The sequence below is a fragment of the Anoplopoma fimbria genome, chromosome 3 (genome assembly GCF_027596085.1).
Source record: "Anoplopoma fimbria isolate UVic2021 breed Golden Eagle Sablefish chromosome 3, Afim_UVic_2022, whole genome shotgun sequence".
NCBI classification, from domain to species: Eukaryota; Metazoa; Chordata; class Actinopteri; order Perciformes; family Anoplopomatidae; genus Anoplopoma; species Anoplopoma fimbria.
Window position 1 is genome coordinate 16,921,574 of NC_072451.1, and position 13,902 is coordinate 16,935,475.

At 42.7% G+C, this 13,902-nt stretch overlaps 1 protein-coding gene across 2 annotated transcripts; it reads right to left on the reverse strand.

Moving 5' to 3' along the window:
• Positions 1 to 144: 144 nt before the first annotated feature.
• Positions 145 to 3,010, reverse strand: thpo (thrombopoietin). 2 transcript variants are annotated; one of them, XM_054596486.1, is made up of 5 exons: positions 2,717 to 3,010; positions 2,484 to 2,608; positions 2,215 to 2,301; positions 1,900 to 2,064; positions 145 to 1,061 (listed from the first exon to the last, which is right to left on the reverse strand). In XM_054596486.1, the coding sequence occupies exons 1-5, from the start codon at positions 2,727 to 2,729 to the stop codon at positions 918 to 920; spliced, it is 534 nt and encodes a 177-aa protein (XP_054452461.1). In that variant the 5' UTR covers positions 2,730 to 3,010; the 3' UTR covers positions 145 to 917. The 2 variants fall into 2 exon arrangements, with proteins under 2 accessions (XP_054452461.1, XP_054452462.1); XM_054596487.1 differs by having other exon boundaries at positions 1,884 to 2,064.
• Between the last annotated feature and the right edge of the window lie 10,892 nt (positions 3,011 to 13,902).

Here is a 13,902-nt window from a genome sequence, read left to right on the forward strand (position 1 = left end):
AGCACCAGCAAAAAAGTGGTAACTAAAAAAAAAAAGTGTACTTAACGTAATGACTTATCCAACTAACGTTACCCCCACCCAATATATATAATATAATAAATAAATAAATAAATACATTTATATCACGTTGATTAAATAAAAGTGCCTGTTAGAAATCAGAGTTTATTGATTATTATAATGCAAAGGTTTGTAACATAAACAGCATTCACATCCATATATATTGTAGTAAAAACGACTGGATAGCTATACAGAAATACACAAAGATTCCCAAGAAAGATTTCCTGAATAAAAAAAGAAGCATCTATACATCTACAGCAAAGGTGGGAAAAAAAAATGTAAACAGAGATAGGATGTAAAAGAGCATTGATAATTAACTTAATTTGCTCACTAATTTCATACATAGTAACACTTTTCCAGTCTACTATATTCTTCAGTAAGTATCTTCTGTAGGCTACAAAGTATTACAAATAAAAGATACCTGCCTTTTGGCAGATTGTAGGTTTGTATTGGTTCTATGGGCCTTCAACTCAATTTAAAGCCTCCCTAATTTTATGTAGAATAATCCCCAAAATTGCCTTCCTGTCATACATTCATTTGTCTATGATGCTCAACATTGCAGACTCTTCGCTGTTTTCTTTCCCGCTACTTCTCCAGCTGTAGTTCCTCTTAATACATTCAATTCAAAACACAAAGAAGTGTGCATCTTTTCTTTTTACTCTCAAAGAGTCTACACATCACACTATAAAAACATTTTCACAAGTTAGAAATTTGAGAAACGTAACAAGCTGAGGAGAGAGTCCAGAACACTCCAACGGTTTAACTCTGGTGGATTTTCATTCCTCTTTTATTGCATTGGAGCTCCATTTTAAACTCATCCCCCAGTTTGTGACGGACTGTCCCCTGAAGTTGTTCTTGTGTCACTTGGAAATGCATCTGTCACTAAGGTTAACCATGAACCGCTCCAGTTTGCCTGAGATCAACCTGTTGTAGTTCGACAGGATTGTGTTCAGACTGTGGGTGCTTCGAGGAACACAAGACAGTGCTGGACTCATCGTTGGCCCCTGCTGGTCCAAACAGAAAATACAACAATGAAGACGGTTTTAAAAAAAGATGAACATAAGAAAGATTTCTAGAAAATTTAACCAAAAAGGCAAGTGCCATAACACCCAATGCAGATTTAAAAAATGTCATTAAATACTCATAGGATAACTTATAAAAACAGATTATTGGCAGAATTCCACAAATTGACTTCCCGAAATGTAGGATATTGTGTAAAACAAAGATCACAGGACATTTATCTTGCACTGTGCCTCACTGGGAAAGTATTCACTGCTATCTTCTTCTTGTCCTGAGGAAGGAAGGCTTGGGGTCACACAACATAACATCATCACTCTCAGGGCACAGATACTGCAGAAAGCCCCAGATTCATGTGAAAGCAGGATATTTCCACATCGGAGGAAACTGATAATGCCTCTGAATCCGATGCAAACCAGTGAGAGAGAAGCCCATCAACACGTTTTCACTCAGTCTGTGTGAATGTTCATCAACACACTGATTAATATTTCTTGGTTGTGATTGTGAGCGAGTGGTGAAGACAGTGTGGGCCTGGTTAGCTTTGATTTGGTGGTTTACAGGTCAAAAGGCATCCAGACGATTAAGTTTCTTAGAAGCGGCTTTTTGAAAGCATTTCATTGTCTATATTGATGTGCATATGGGAGTTTCTCTTTCGTGAATAATAGATATTTAAATAGTTTTAAGTATACAAGACATCCAGAAACTTTGCAGCTTGATTTATGGCAACTATAACCTCGACATGTACACTTCTTTTGAGCAACAAATCACAAAATCAGTGCTTGTGTGCTAGTTTGCATGCAGTTTGTCACCGTGACCGCTGCGTACACTCAGCTGAAGGTGTGTGAGAATGAGCAGGTAGTTGTTGATGTTGTTCTTCAGTCTCTGCAGAAGCGAAGCGGCACAGCCTGGCTGGCATTGGGCCTTCACAACATTCACACCTTCAAGAAGAAGCCTCAAGGATGCAACTATGTCTCCTCTCTTGTCCTGGTGCTGCGGTAACACAAACACACAGAAAAATAAAAGCATAAAATATGTTTTTAGAAGGTGATATTAAAAAAGGATATACCACTCAGACCAATAGTAAGCAAATAAGAAACCATTGTGGTAGAGGCTTTTGGACTCATACATGTGCCAACGTACTGATTTGTTTTCCCAAGATGCCACGTGAAGCTCAGTACATGGTAGCTGAACCGGTGTGGAGAGGTTTGCGGAGCCATTACAGTCACTCTGCAAGGGAGGAGACATGGAGGAGACAGGGGACAGAAGACGGGCAATTGGGTGGACTACAGAGAGACAGACTGATGGGAGACTACAGGTAACAACAGACAGGCAGGAGGATTAGATGCATCACCCCAGCAGGAGCAGAAAAAGGTTTTGTGAGAATGTATCTGTGACGATCTTATCCTCACCAGCGCACTCTCCATCTCAGCCACAATATTCAAAGCCCTCCTGGCGCTCTTATTACACACAAATTCTATGGGTTTGGTCTCAGCGTCCCAGACCTTCGAGGCAACCACACAGAGCAGCAGGAGTCCTGGACGAACACGTAAACACACGCTGAAGCACCACAAACCAGCTTGTCCAGCTTATAACAAGTGCAATAAATTCTCACAAGTCAAGGTTTTTAAGGCTCACTACTCACTGCTTAAAGCCATGCCCTGCTTGGCCGCTCCCAAGGAATTGACATTTGTTCCATTAAGAAATGTGCCAGGTGAAAAAAAGGCCCCGTGTCCACTGTAGAGGAGCTGTGTGTCCTTTTTGTCTTCTCACCACTTGATTTCCCACCTTTCTCATTCAGCAGTGGGAAGTGCGAGTGTTATCTAGCCTGAGAGCAGGATGCGCTCCAACTTCCCCGCTGCGCAGCATAACAAAATGTTACAGACCGAAAGAGGCATTTCATTGATATTAGATGGACTATTTCGCTTCTCATTGGGCCACAGTTGACTTTCGGAGTGTCCAGCGGACAGCATGCCTACTGACTAAAGGTTAATAATTTATTATTGTGAAAGACTCAATTTACACAGCTGACTTCAAATCCGGTCACTACTGAGGCAGGCTATTTACTTTTTCTCAAGGTTTGCACCAGCCAGTAGCAGTAACAGCTTGGGTTCATATTCATAAAATGAGTGTCAGAGGGAGCTATACACAGTCCACATATAGCTTGTGGGTGTGTAGCCTGTTTGTGATGATTTAACTGTGTCTGTAATACAGAGTACTGTCTTGGAAAATTGTCTTTTGGAGATTTCGGACACCCACAATCCCATGTAGAAGGTTGTTTATGTACCAGCAAGCCAGACTGCTTTCACATTAAGGTTCACAAAACGCTTATAAGGGTCCAAATTCTGCCAAGATTTTGTATTCTAACTTTTGTTTGTGATAATATTAACACGTACATTTTGACTAAGCTGCTCCCTGTATTCTTACAGACTTGTTGTCTTTTGCAGGGAGGACAAAGTGACAAGGTGACAGAGTAATTGCCCATTCAAGGATCGTTTAATGGCCTTTACCCAGAAGGAGAAGTGATCAAGTGGTCTTTGCCCGGATGCAAACAAATCATCATGTAATGCCTGGGGGGGGGGCGCAGCTGGAAGACGTGGTGACGCTCCAATTCAATTTGCCATGTGTGTGTGGGGGGGGGTTGAAGAGGTATAATAGCTCTCAAAGACACGGATATGGAGAAAAACATACGGGGAATGCACCATCCATCATCATTTCAGACACACGTGCTCAACCCCAACACCCCAGCCTGGACACTGACTGAGACCCTGCCCTCCTCTATTTGCGCCCAAGCCGCTTCTGCGTGCCATGATTAAGACGCATGCTGTCTAACATTATAGCCAAAGAGTGTGTGTGTGTTGTCACATAAAAGAAGAGAGAGAGAGAGAGGGGGGAGATGCAACGAGAGAGAGAGAGAGAGAGAGAGAGAGAGATCATGTACACTAAACACATGCTTGCTTGTTCTCCCTCCAAGCCTGCTTCTATACCTCTGCAGACCACAATCCCGCCCGCGGTTAATTGAGACGAATGTGCGCCACGGCTCCGCAGATAATGACTGGAGAGCGTGGATTTTTCGCACACAAAGGGAAAGCTGCGGGGCCATGATGGCACTGACAGTACCCGCATTGCATCACGGACACGACACCCGGTACCCCGCTGTCTCCCTCCCACCTCAGCTGGAGCCGACGAGGGGGAGACTGTAGCATCTTGCCATAGTTTTTTTTTTTTTTTTTTCCTTTTTTTTTTGCCTCGGCAATCCCATGCAAGCAGCCGCGCGCACTCCTCCACTACTCCTGGCTGTTGTCGCTCCTGGTCTCCAAAGCCAGCCAGCAGCTGCTGTGCGCTGCTCTGGAGGCGCAAAAAACACCGCTTATTACGCGCCTTGTTGACAACTTTTGGCGCAGCGCTGTAGGGATTGCTACGGGCCAGTTTTTGTGGGATCTACTGAGATTTTTCTCTCTTCTCGGCGGAGGGAAGTGTGATTCCCCCCCCCCCCCCCCCCCCCAGAGGGGTCATCCGCTGCCCGATCGCATCATCAAGTGTGCGCTGCAACCTGTGGCTGTGTGCCCCCTTTTTTTTATAGCAGTCGTTGTTTCCGCCAAGGCACAATGGAGGGACACAGCTGACGGTTTTGGATCCGTAGCCCGAGGAGGAGAGAAGAAAATAAGAGGAGGCAAGCAGACTCAGGGGGAAACCGTAAGTATACTGCGTCCTGACAAAACACATCAGTGTCTCCTTTTTCCCTCTCTCCAAAGTGTCTAATACGTGCGTATCTCTTGAACTTTGCCCACATCTGGCTCAAGGGCAAAGAGTAATTGGAGGTCTGAATGGTTTACGGTGTGTTTGCTGGTGTTTTTGGTGTCGTTCTGTGGTTGTGTCCGACAGATTAGGTGTTTTCTGTCAGCCGAAGCTAATAGGAATGACTAAAACTTGTCATGCAAAACAAGAAGGAGCACAGGTGGTTGTACATCATGATGTTGCGCACCAAAGACTCAAGGTCCTTGTTATACTGTAGATGTATCGCAGTCAAAAAGATGTGTGAGAAAATGGAAACATTCAAGCCTATAGTATGTCAGATTAAATAAGATTTATACTTTCATGTCCATAAGAAAAAAAGAATGTAAAGAAAGACATTGTCTGAGATTATTTCTCTGACTTGACCTGAATTTAAGACATATCTTTCCTTACAGTGACACAAGAATCATTTAAAAATAAAACTTCAACAAAACCTTATTCTATTCACAACCATAAATGCTTTATACTATTTTCTAATGACGCCTGAAAAATGGATGTGACTATTTTTTGACCATCAATGTGGTCATTGAGCGCTACTCTTAACTCTAACTGTCACAGAGGACAGGGGACATGTTGTTTTTCCTCTTGTATTTTGGAACAAAGGGTGTTTTTTTTTTTTTTTATTTCTAAAGAGTCCTGTGGAGATGGAAAGATGTGGGTCAGTGTGCTGGTGCTCGGGGCTGCAGAGCACCCAGTTCCTCTGCTACCGGGGCCACAGTACCCCCCCTGCCTGTGTGTGGCTGCCAACTCCCTGATAAAATGAAGTCGGTGACACTCTTTACCCTCAGTTAAAAAAGGGAGGGGGGATGATGGGAGGACATGTCGTAGGTGCGTATGAACCTGAAGTGCATGTATTACGAGATGTGTGAATGATGTATTTAGGAGAGTGCGTTTGGGTGAAATCCCTCCCACCACTCTGCGGTCTCAGAGGCCCTGGTTCTGGTGCCTGTGGTCCAGCGCTTTGAACTGGTTGCCCTGCCAACGGCCAATCAGCTGCAGTCGTGTGCAGGACCGTTTTATCTGACAATCAGTCAGAGGCATTGACTCCCAGAGGAGTTAAGTCTTTTAACCTGTAAAGGATCAGAGAGTTTGATATTCAAATGCCCCCCGGCCTGTGACAAGGTAAATTGTTTAATGTGATGCCATCCATTCAACGCTTGAATTTGTTAGTGACCTGCTGTTTGGATGGTACAACTTTGAAAACAATGCTTGGGAGTGGCTAAGGCATGCATGTTTATCTGGACCTGATAAACTTCTGAACTCCTGAAAATTTTAACTTCCTGAGTTCCCAGACTAACTGAGGGCTTATTGGCAAACATGATGGCTGTTTGGCTCCTGACAAAGCAGCAGTGAATCCTTGGAACAGTGGTTATCCTTCAGGTGCGTGTATCATTTGGCACCACATCTTTCAGTGCGATAGATTCGCCTGCCAGTGAGTAGCACCTCCGGCAAAGCCTTTAGTGAAAGCCCAGAGAGATGAGCTCAGAGTATTGTAATACATGTGTCATCCGAGGAAAGGAAGCGATATGATAATGTGCAACAAACCTGCATGTGTGAGCTTTCAGTGTTGGATACAATCTCCTCTGATAAGTGCGACTGAAAGCGCACGCACTAACAAACAAGGAAGGTACATGGTTTATGAGCCTCAACAGCGACTGTTGTTGTGCCCATGAGCACAGTGCTTACTGCAAAATGCTCCTAACGGGGCTGTTTGGCAGCCGCTAGTAGAAGGCTGGTTCTCCTAGAGACTTAAATATAAGGCAATGCATATATTCACACATTGGATTGCATTGAGTCTACCCGTCTTTGAACTAGAGGGATGAACACCGTTATCCCACATTATTTCCCCTCATTTGGTGTTTTCATGGTGTCTAAAACCTGCCATATAGCAGTTCAGTTATGTAGAGACCCCGTGTAATGTGTGCATGTGAGTCGTGTGATTGTCATACTTATTCATTGACCCCTGTGAAATGGCTCTATTGCTGGAAGGGATCACTCGCATCAGGTTTTCAATTTAATCTTTCAGCCATGTGTAACATTCAGGTCCCACGTATAAGTAATATGTTTTCTGTGTTTATGAGAAAGTAAATTGCGAGCCAGTTGAAGTCTTAACATTTCCTTCACATTGGTATTGTACTTCATGCTATCAGTCATTCAGTGAGCTCATGTATTGTCCCCTGGCAGCTTCAAATAGGACAAAAACATGATAAAAGAGTTGCTGTTATTCCAGTTTGGATTGTATCAACATGAGGACTTTTTAAAGGGGCATTCCACTGCTTTTTAAACATGACGTATGGGATGGCTGTGGCGTAGTGGAGAGCAAGGTAGTTCTCCAACCAGAGGGTCGGTGGTTCGATACCCGGCTTCGGCAGTCGATATGTCCTTGGGCAAGACACTTAACCCCAAGTTGCTCCCGAAGGCTTGCCATCGGTGTGGACTGGATGTTGCATGAATGTTAGTTAGAGTCTGATGGTGGCACCTTGCATGGTAGCCTGTCATCAGTGTGTGAATGGGTGAATGATATGTAATATACTACTGATTGTAAGTCGCTTTGGATAAAAGCGTCTGCTAAATGACTGTAATGTAATGTAATGACGTTCAGTTAATTTGTCATGGAATGTCATCAGGGTTGTTTTGTGTTGCGCTCTGAAACGTCAAACTTTTAAAAGACAGCAGTGGGAGGGTGCAAATAAATACATTGAGATCTAAGATCCAGTTTTTGGGGCTTGACCATTCAGGAACTAAATGTCAGCACATATTCTTCTTATGCTTCTTATGCTTCTGCTGCATTGACTTTGACCAGTCTTGTGAGAACCCATCTTTACAAAAAGTGACTGGCCCACAAAGGACAAGTCACAAGTAGAAAAAAAAAAAAAAAAAAAGAAGATTTTCTGAAATCAAATCCAGAAATGATAAACTCATTGCACAAAATACTGGAGCCCGTTCCCTTGAAACTATTCCTTCACATGACAGCATGGCTGCTATAAGGCACTAATGGGTGATATGCCACCATTATTTATTCAATTATTAAAGGGCTGTTGTAAAGATGCATTTACGACATTAACGGAGCCATAAAACCGGCCAACACGAGCCTCACCCTCGTGAATTACTCATCACACTTGAATCAATCCAGTGATGACTCAAAACTGAAGCAAAGCGCAGTTGAAAAAGACCACGCAAGAATAAATAATATCCTACACATCATCATTTGTCCAAATAGGCTTTCATTGCAGCGGCACCTGCACTCGCCTCCTCATAAAAAAAAAAAAAAAAAAAAACCCATCACATCATTAATCCAGTTAACTCCAGAGAGACAGCAGCACAGATCTTTACTCTACGCTGTTGTAAGCCTGCACATTTCCCCGCTGCTAATAAAGGATTATCTTATCTTATCTTATCTTATCTTATCTTATCTTATCTTATATCGGAGGAGGGAGGCGGTGTTTTGCAGTCAAACCGCACCAGCGCTGCTGCGAGTCGGAGGCGAGCTATACACTCTCATCTGGCACACACACACACACACACACACACACACACACACACACACACACACACACACACACACACACACACACACACACACACACACACACACACACAGCGGCTCTTTACATCATGCAGGACGCCCCATGATAAGAGACCTGTTACACGCTGCACATTGTGATGGCAGGCGGCTCGCTGCTCCCCGGGAGTCTCGGATTGGTGAATCTGTAATGAGGATATTGCGACAATGGTGAAGGACAAGGCCGAGGACCGGACGCTCCAGTATCAGCAAACTTTGGTGAGTTTCGGATGAGGTCACGGATGATGTCTCTCCGGTCATGCGTCGGGCGTGTGTAAGGGGTGTCATGGGTGCCGCTTTTTTGGCCGGAGGATGGAGACTCAGCTGCCGGTTGCTCAACTTGTGTCCTGTATGAGGACAGGAGGAAGGGATTGTGTGCAGTTTTTATTTTGTATTTTTGTTGAATACTCCTTTGTTGGTTGATTTTATTGCCTTGTCGCCCCTGCTTTCCCTCCAGTGGCTGCCCTGCTCTCCACTCAGTTACCTTGATCCACAGGTGTTGCATCACTCTCAGCCTCTGCCTCCACATAATTAATTCTTATCAATTTGAATCTCACCAAACCATGTCAGATTAATTTGTTCAGCTCGAAGAAATGTATGTATGTATGTATGTATGGCTATCTCTCATCACTTTATGTGTGGCTTAATGGGTCATTATTAAGATGTTAATATCCTTGTGGTATGAGATTAGAGCCTTTACTCCAGCTGTAATGTAGTTCACTCACGTCCCACGTCTCCCTTATCTCCCCTATTCTTCCTGCCGATCTTGTCCCTCCTCGTGCCTCCTCTGTCTTCTTCCCCTCATCCCTTCCTGTTTGCTAGCGCGGCCCCGTTCTACTTGGGAACGGAAAGTATGTCTTGATATTAATTGCTTCATGCACCAGTTTAATCCCCACTCGTGTGTGGACAGTCAAACCCTGGAGCACTCCACGCAGGGACATCTATATTCAGATAAGTGTGACAGACAGACCAGACAATCAAAGTGTCCTTCCACAGTGATTTGTGAGTCTGTGACTGCTCCTTTTTGCTTCATTTTGTATCCACTTATTTCCACATGTGCATCTATAAGTCAGTCTGTCTTAGTGCAGATGTGTTGGGCCCAAGTGGTACATGGGTGTTTTTGTTTTCTTTGCTGCTCATGCCGTGCTGTGTGTCTCTGTGCAAAGATCAATAGTAATGTAAAATGGCAGTCAGAGTCTCTGAGGATTGGAGCGTGCCGTCTGCACTCTCCCTGTCTTATGACCATAGCACTCAGATCAATGGTTTTATCACTCACTACCTGCAGTCCATTAACTCTAAAAAAAGATGCATGCATGATTCTGAACATGCAGGCGTTTGTGCAGCTTGTGTTCCGATACTTTCTAAGTACAAAGAGACAGCGCTATTTATTCAGATACCTTTCCTCTGGTTAAATAAAGCACCTCTGTTTTCCTCTTAGAAAACTGAATGACATGCAAAAATAGATATTAAACACAAACTATAATCTGTTAAGTGAAGGCTCACAGAGTTTATTGCCTGTGTAGCTGCAGTCTCAAATCGGATTCTAATGTTGACAAAAGGATCCTGTGCTTTATTGTTTGCTACCAGCAAGATTCAAAAGATTTTCAGTCATGTGGTTGCTTGAATTTCTGGCAGCACAGAACCGCTGGTGCTTTATAGCAGGACTAAGCAGATGACGCGAAGCAGATAGAGAAAAATTGAGATCTGTCTGATAACTTCTCCAGGAGGACGAAGCACAGAAATGTCATCTCTTCATTCGCAGCTACTGCACAAAAAACGCCAATTCCCTCCAGTATTTATACATATCTGGCAATAGTCTTTTCATAGAATCAGCAGCTGACTGACTGCTTTATGTTTTAGAGACAATGGAAGAAAAAATAGCCGTTTAATCTATGGCTGCTGTTGGTGCTGGAGCTTTACAAACAATGAGCATTGCTGAGACAACCCATTAACATAATATATATCGGGTACATAAACTCATCACATAAATGAGCTGAACGCCTGGATGTAATTATATTACAAATGGCCATGATTACATTTCCCTTTGTGCCAAATCAACCCTAAAGCAAACAATTACTTGATGTGTAAATAATATCCATTCATATATTCTGCACAGCAGCACTGATGCTGTACTGTCAGCCACTGCACCAAACAGATTTCCTGGATTTTTCTTAGAAAGCATCCCCCCTAACCTCTCTGAACTCATTATCCAAAGGGAATAGTAAAACAGAGAATAAACAAGCTATTTATAACCATCAAGATATTTATATATATATATATATATATATATAATATTTATATATATATATATATATATATATATTATATATATATATATATATATATATATATATATATAGGGCAGCAAGCTGTTGTTCTCTGGGTCCTGTGCAGAGATGCAGGGGAGACCCTTTGAAAGTTGGAAAACGACCAGGAGTCAGGTGCATGGGTCACTGGCTTCTACAACTGCTGTCAGGTGCTGTGCATGCTGGGACAGCAGGCAGTGGCTGTCAGCCTACCTGGCATCCCGTGGGATGGAGAAGGTAGAGTGGAGAAGACGCAGATCAGAGACTGAAAAGAAAAAGGGAAGAGACAGGCGGTGTTGTGGTGACTTGGTGTCAAAGTGTTGCAGCCCTCCATCTGAATTCTTTTCAGAAAGTCTTTTCTCGAGGTGTGGGAGGTCTGCGTGTGTGTGGGCATGTATTTTCTCTCATCAATAACGTGGGCAAGTTTGCTCCATAGGTCTTGTGTTTGTTTGTGTGTGTGTGTAGGCGGGTTTGCACTGTGTACCTGCCTACACACAGACGGACTTGTGTGGTAAATGGCTGTCGGAGCAGATGTTAGAGAACGCATGTTCACGTCCTTCCAGCAGCGGGAGGCATGAGGATTCGGCTGCCGCAGGGATCAAAGTCATGATCCACCTGAAGAGGAAAAGCAGCCACCCCACACCTCCTCTCACCCCCCAATCCACCCCACCCCCACCCCACCACAGGGCACTGCAGCAACGCGGGAACAGATAGCATGCCGGCCTTTCTGTATGTATGCGTGTGTGTTTGTTTCTGAACAACCTGCTGCACTGACTTTCAAGACAGGCCATGGAGAAGACTCAGCTCTCACCCTTTACTGTCTCTCTCTCCATTTGTCTGTGGTTGATGAATATTTAAAGCAATGCGACTGAAAAAAAAGATTTTATGCAAAAATGTGCATTAAGTGGCTCGAGAGATGAGAACTTATCTTACTTAATCGAATTTATCAATTATGATCTCTCCAGCTACAAAAATATGTGGATGGATACAATTGCACACACAGTATTAAGACTGCACATACTTGTATATTTGCATATTGCAAGTTTGCAGTGTTTTTGCAGAGCATGTGGACACAGATTGTCTCTTGAACAGCAGTGAGCAAGCACTCTTATCCACAAAGAAATGGACTGTGAGTTCTGTTGTCTCTCTCTTCTCTTTTGTAGTGTTTGGCGTAATGTGCCACAGACCAGTCGGGTTGATAAATACGAGCATGCTGTTTTCAGTTTAGGATCTCTGTGTGTTTTGTAATTGAACAGTGTCACCGTACAGCTCATGGAGATTTGGTGCAGCAAAGAAAATTCAGATACTTTAAATAGAATTTAAATAGAAATTCATACAGATCTCTGTTGTATCTCCCCATCTCTCTCTCCCTCTCTCCCTCTGTCACTGTCACACACACACACACACACAGAAGCGCTGTCTCTCCAAGGGGCTCTTGTTCCTCATAGTCAGCATTCTGTCCGTTTCTCACACAGAGAAGCTGGCTTGAGTCCATTTCAGCTCCTGTCACTTCCGAAAAGTGCCGTCACCTGCTGACCACTGAACAAGCCACTGCGGAGACTGGAGACAGAAAAAATCCATCCCCATTCATTTTGACTGATAAAATAGACCCAGCTCATTGTTCTGTAGAGGTTGTACTCTAGAACCAAATAGCTAACTGCCAAGATACAACATACTTGTACATTCTGTAATAAAAAAGACAAGATTTAGGGTCTAGCAATTGGAAATAACAAACATTAGTTGATAAGCCAAAATGAATTAGTATGATTGTGAAATAAACAAAAGTGGAAGAAGAGATCCCTCAATTTGTTTATACCAGATATTCCTTATGCAGAAGGCCTTTTTTTAGCATGTTATATATTGTCCTATTATGACTGGCTATTATAAGTATTTGAGATGCATATAAGCAGCATTTAAATGCTGCAGTTGGTTGATAAGGAAATCATTTTAACTACTTGATACACAGTTGGGTAGTTTATTCTATAACAATGCATCATATTAAGTAAAATTACCAAATGTTTTGTATGTAAAATCTTAATAAGTATCTAATTGGCTATATCTGACAGAAAGGACTACAACCATCATTTATTTTTGATAAAAAGATCAAATTAAGTCTACAAAGTGCCAGTACAAAAAATGCTCATCACAACTACCCAGAGCTTCAAATTGCTGAAACTCAAAGATATTAAGTCTTATATCATGTAAGACAAATACAAGCAGAACATTCTACCATTTGAAAAGCTAGAATCAGAAAACTATTCTAACGATTGATCAATTATGAAATTGGTTCATAATAAGTTTGTGTTGTTGTTCGACTAATTGATCAATCATATACTTTGTTCAGATACTCGGACAAATAAATGTGACAGAGTAAAAGGTTTATGATTTGTTCTGAAATGAAGAAAATGTATAGGGTGTCCATTATTGCAGAGCTGGTTGGTTGTGATGTCGACATGACCTTGAGCAAGACACTGTTGAACCCAATTTCTCCTAATGGAAAGGTCTGCCATCGATATGTGCAGGCAGCATAAAATGGAAACACGATGGATGGATGTAACTCAAAATTTTACATTTGTAGGTAAAATAATAGTACTTAAATCTTACATATTAAAAGTGTAGAAACCACAGGAAAAAAATGAATATTGACATTTCTATACATGGTGTGTCCATTGTTTAAGTATAGAAAACCATTGGCAGACTTTCAGTGTGTTTATTTCCCTGTCCTGACTCCCAATGAGGCTCGTTTTAATCCTGTTGCGAACGTAAACGTCATGGATCAGTGTCTTGATGTCCGCAAAACAACCAGCTCTCCCCCTTCAAATCTATTTCTGATGGATGTCAGCTTGATCCTTCAGTCTCACTGACATCACCCCCTCCCAACCCTCCCCCATCCTTTGTGCTGCCTTCCACTAATATGATCGGAGTGTTGGTGTATTTTTTTTTTTTTACTTGTCTGGGTGCACAGGGTTTGCTAAACAGCATCAAGGTTTTTCATGCTTATTTCAGTGTGTGTGTGTGTGTGTGTGTGTGTGTGTGTGTGTGTGTGTGTGTGTGTGTGTGTGTGTGTGTGTGTGTGTGTGTGTGTGTGTGTGTGTGTGTGTGTGTGTGTGTGAGCGCTGACTCATAGGTAACTATTCTAAAAGCAGCTTCCGCTACCTATATTTATTT

Excerpts from the sequence above, each read along its gene's own strand:
- thpo (XM_054596486.1), bottom strand. Across the intron at positions 2,302-2,483 it reads CTGAGATGGAGAGTGCGCTG|AGTGACTGTAATGGCTCCGC; the intron begins GTGAGGATAAGA and ends CCTCCCTTGCAG. Across the intron at positions 2,065-2,214 it reads CATCTTGGGAAAACAAATCA|CACCAGGACAAGAGAGGAGA; the intron begins GTACGTTGGCAC and ends GTGTTACCGCAG.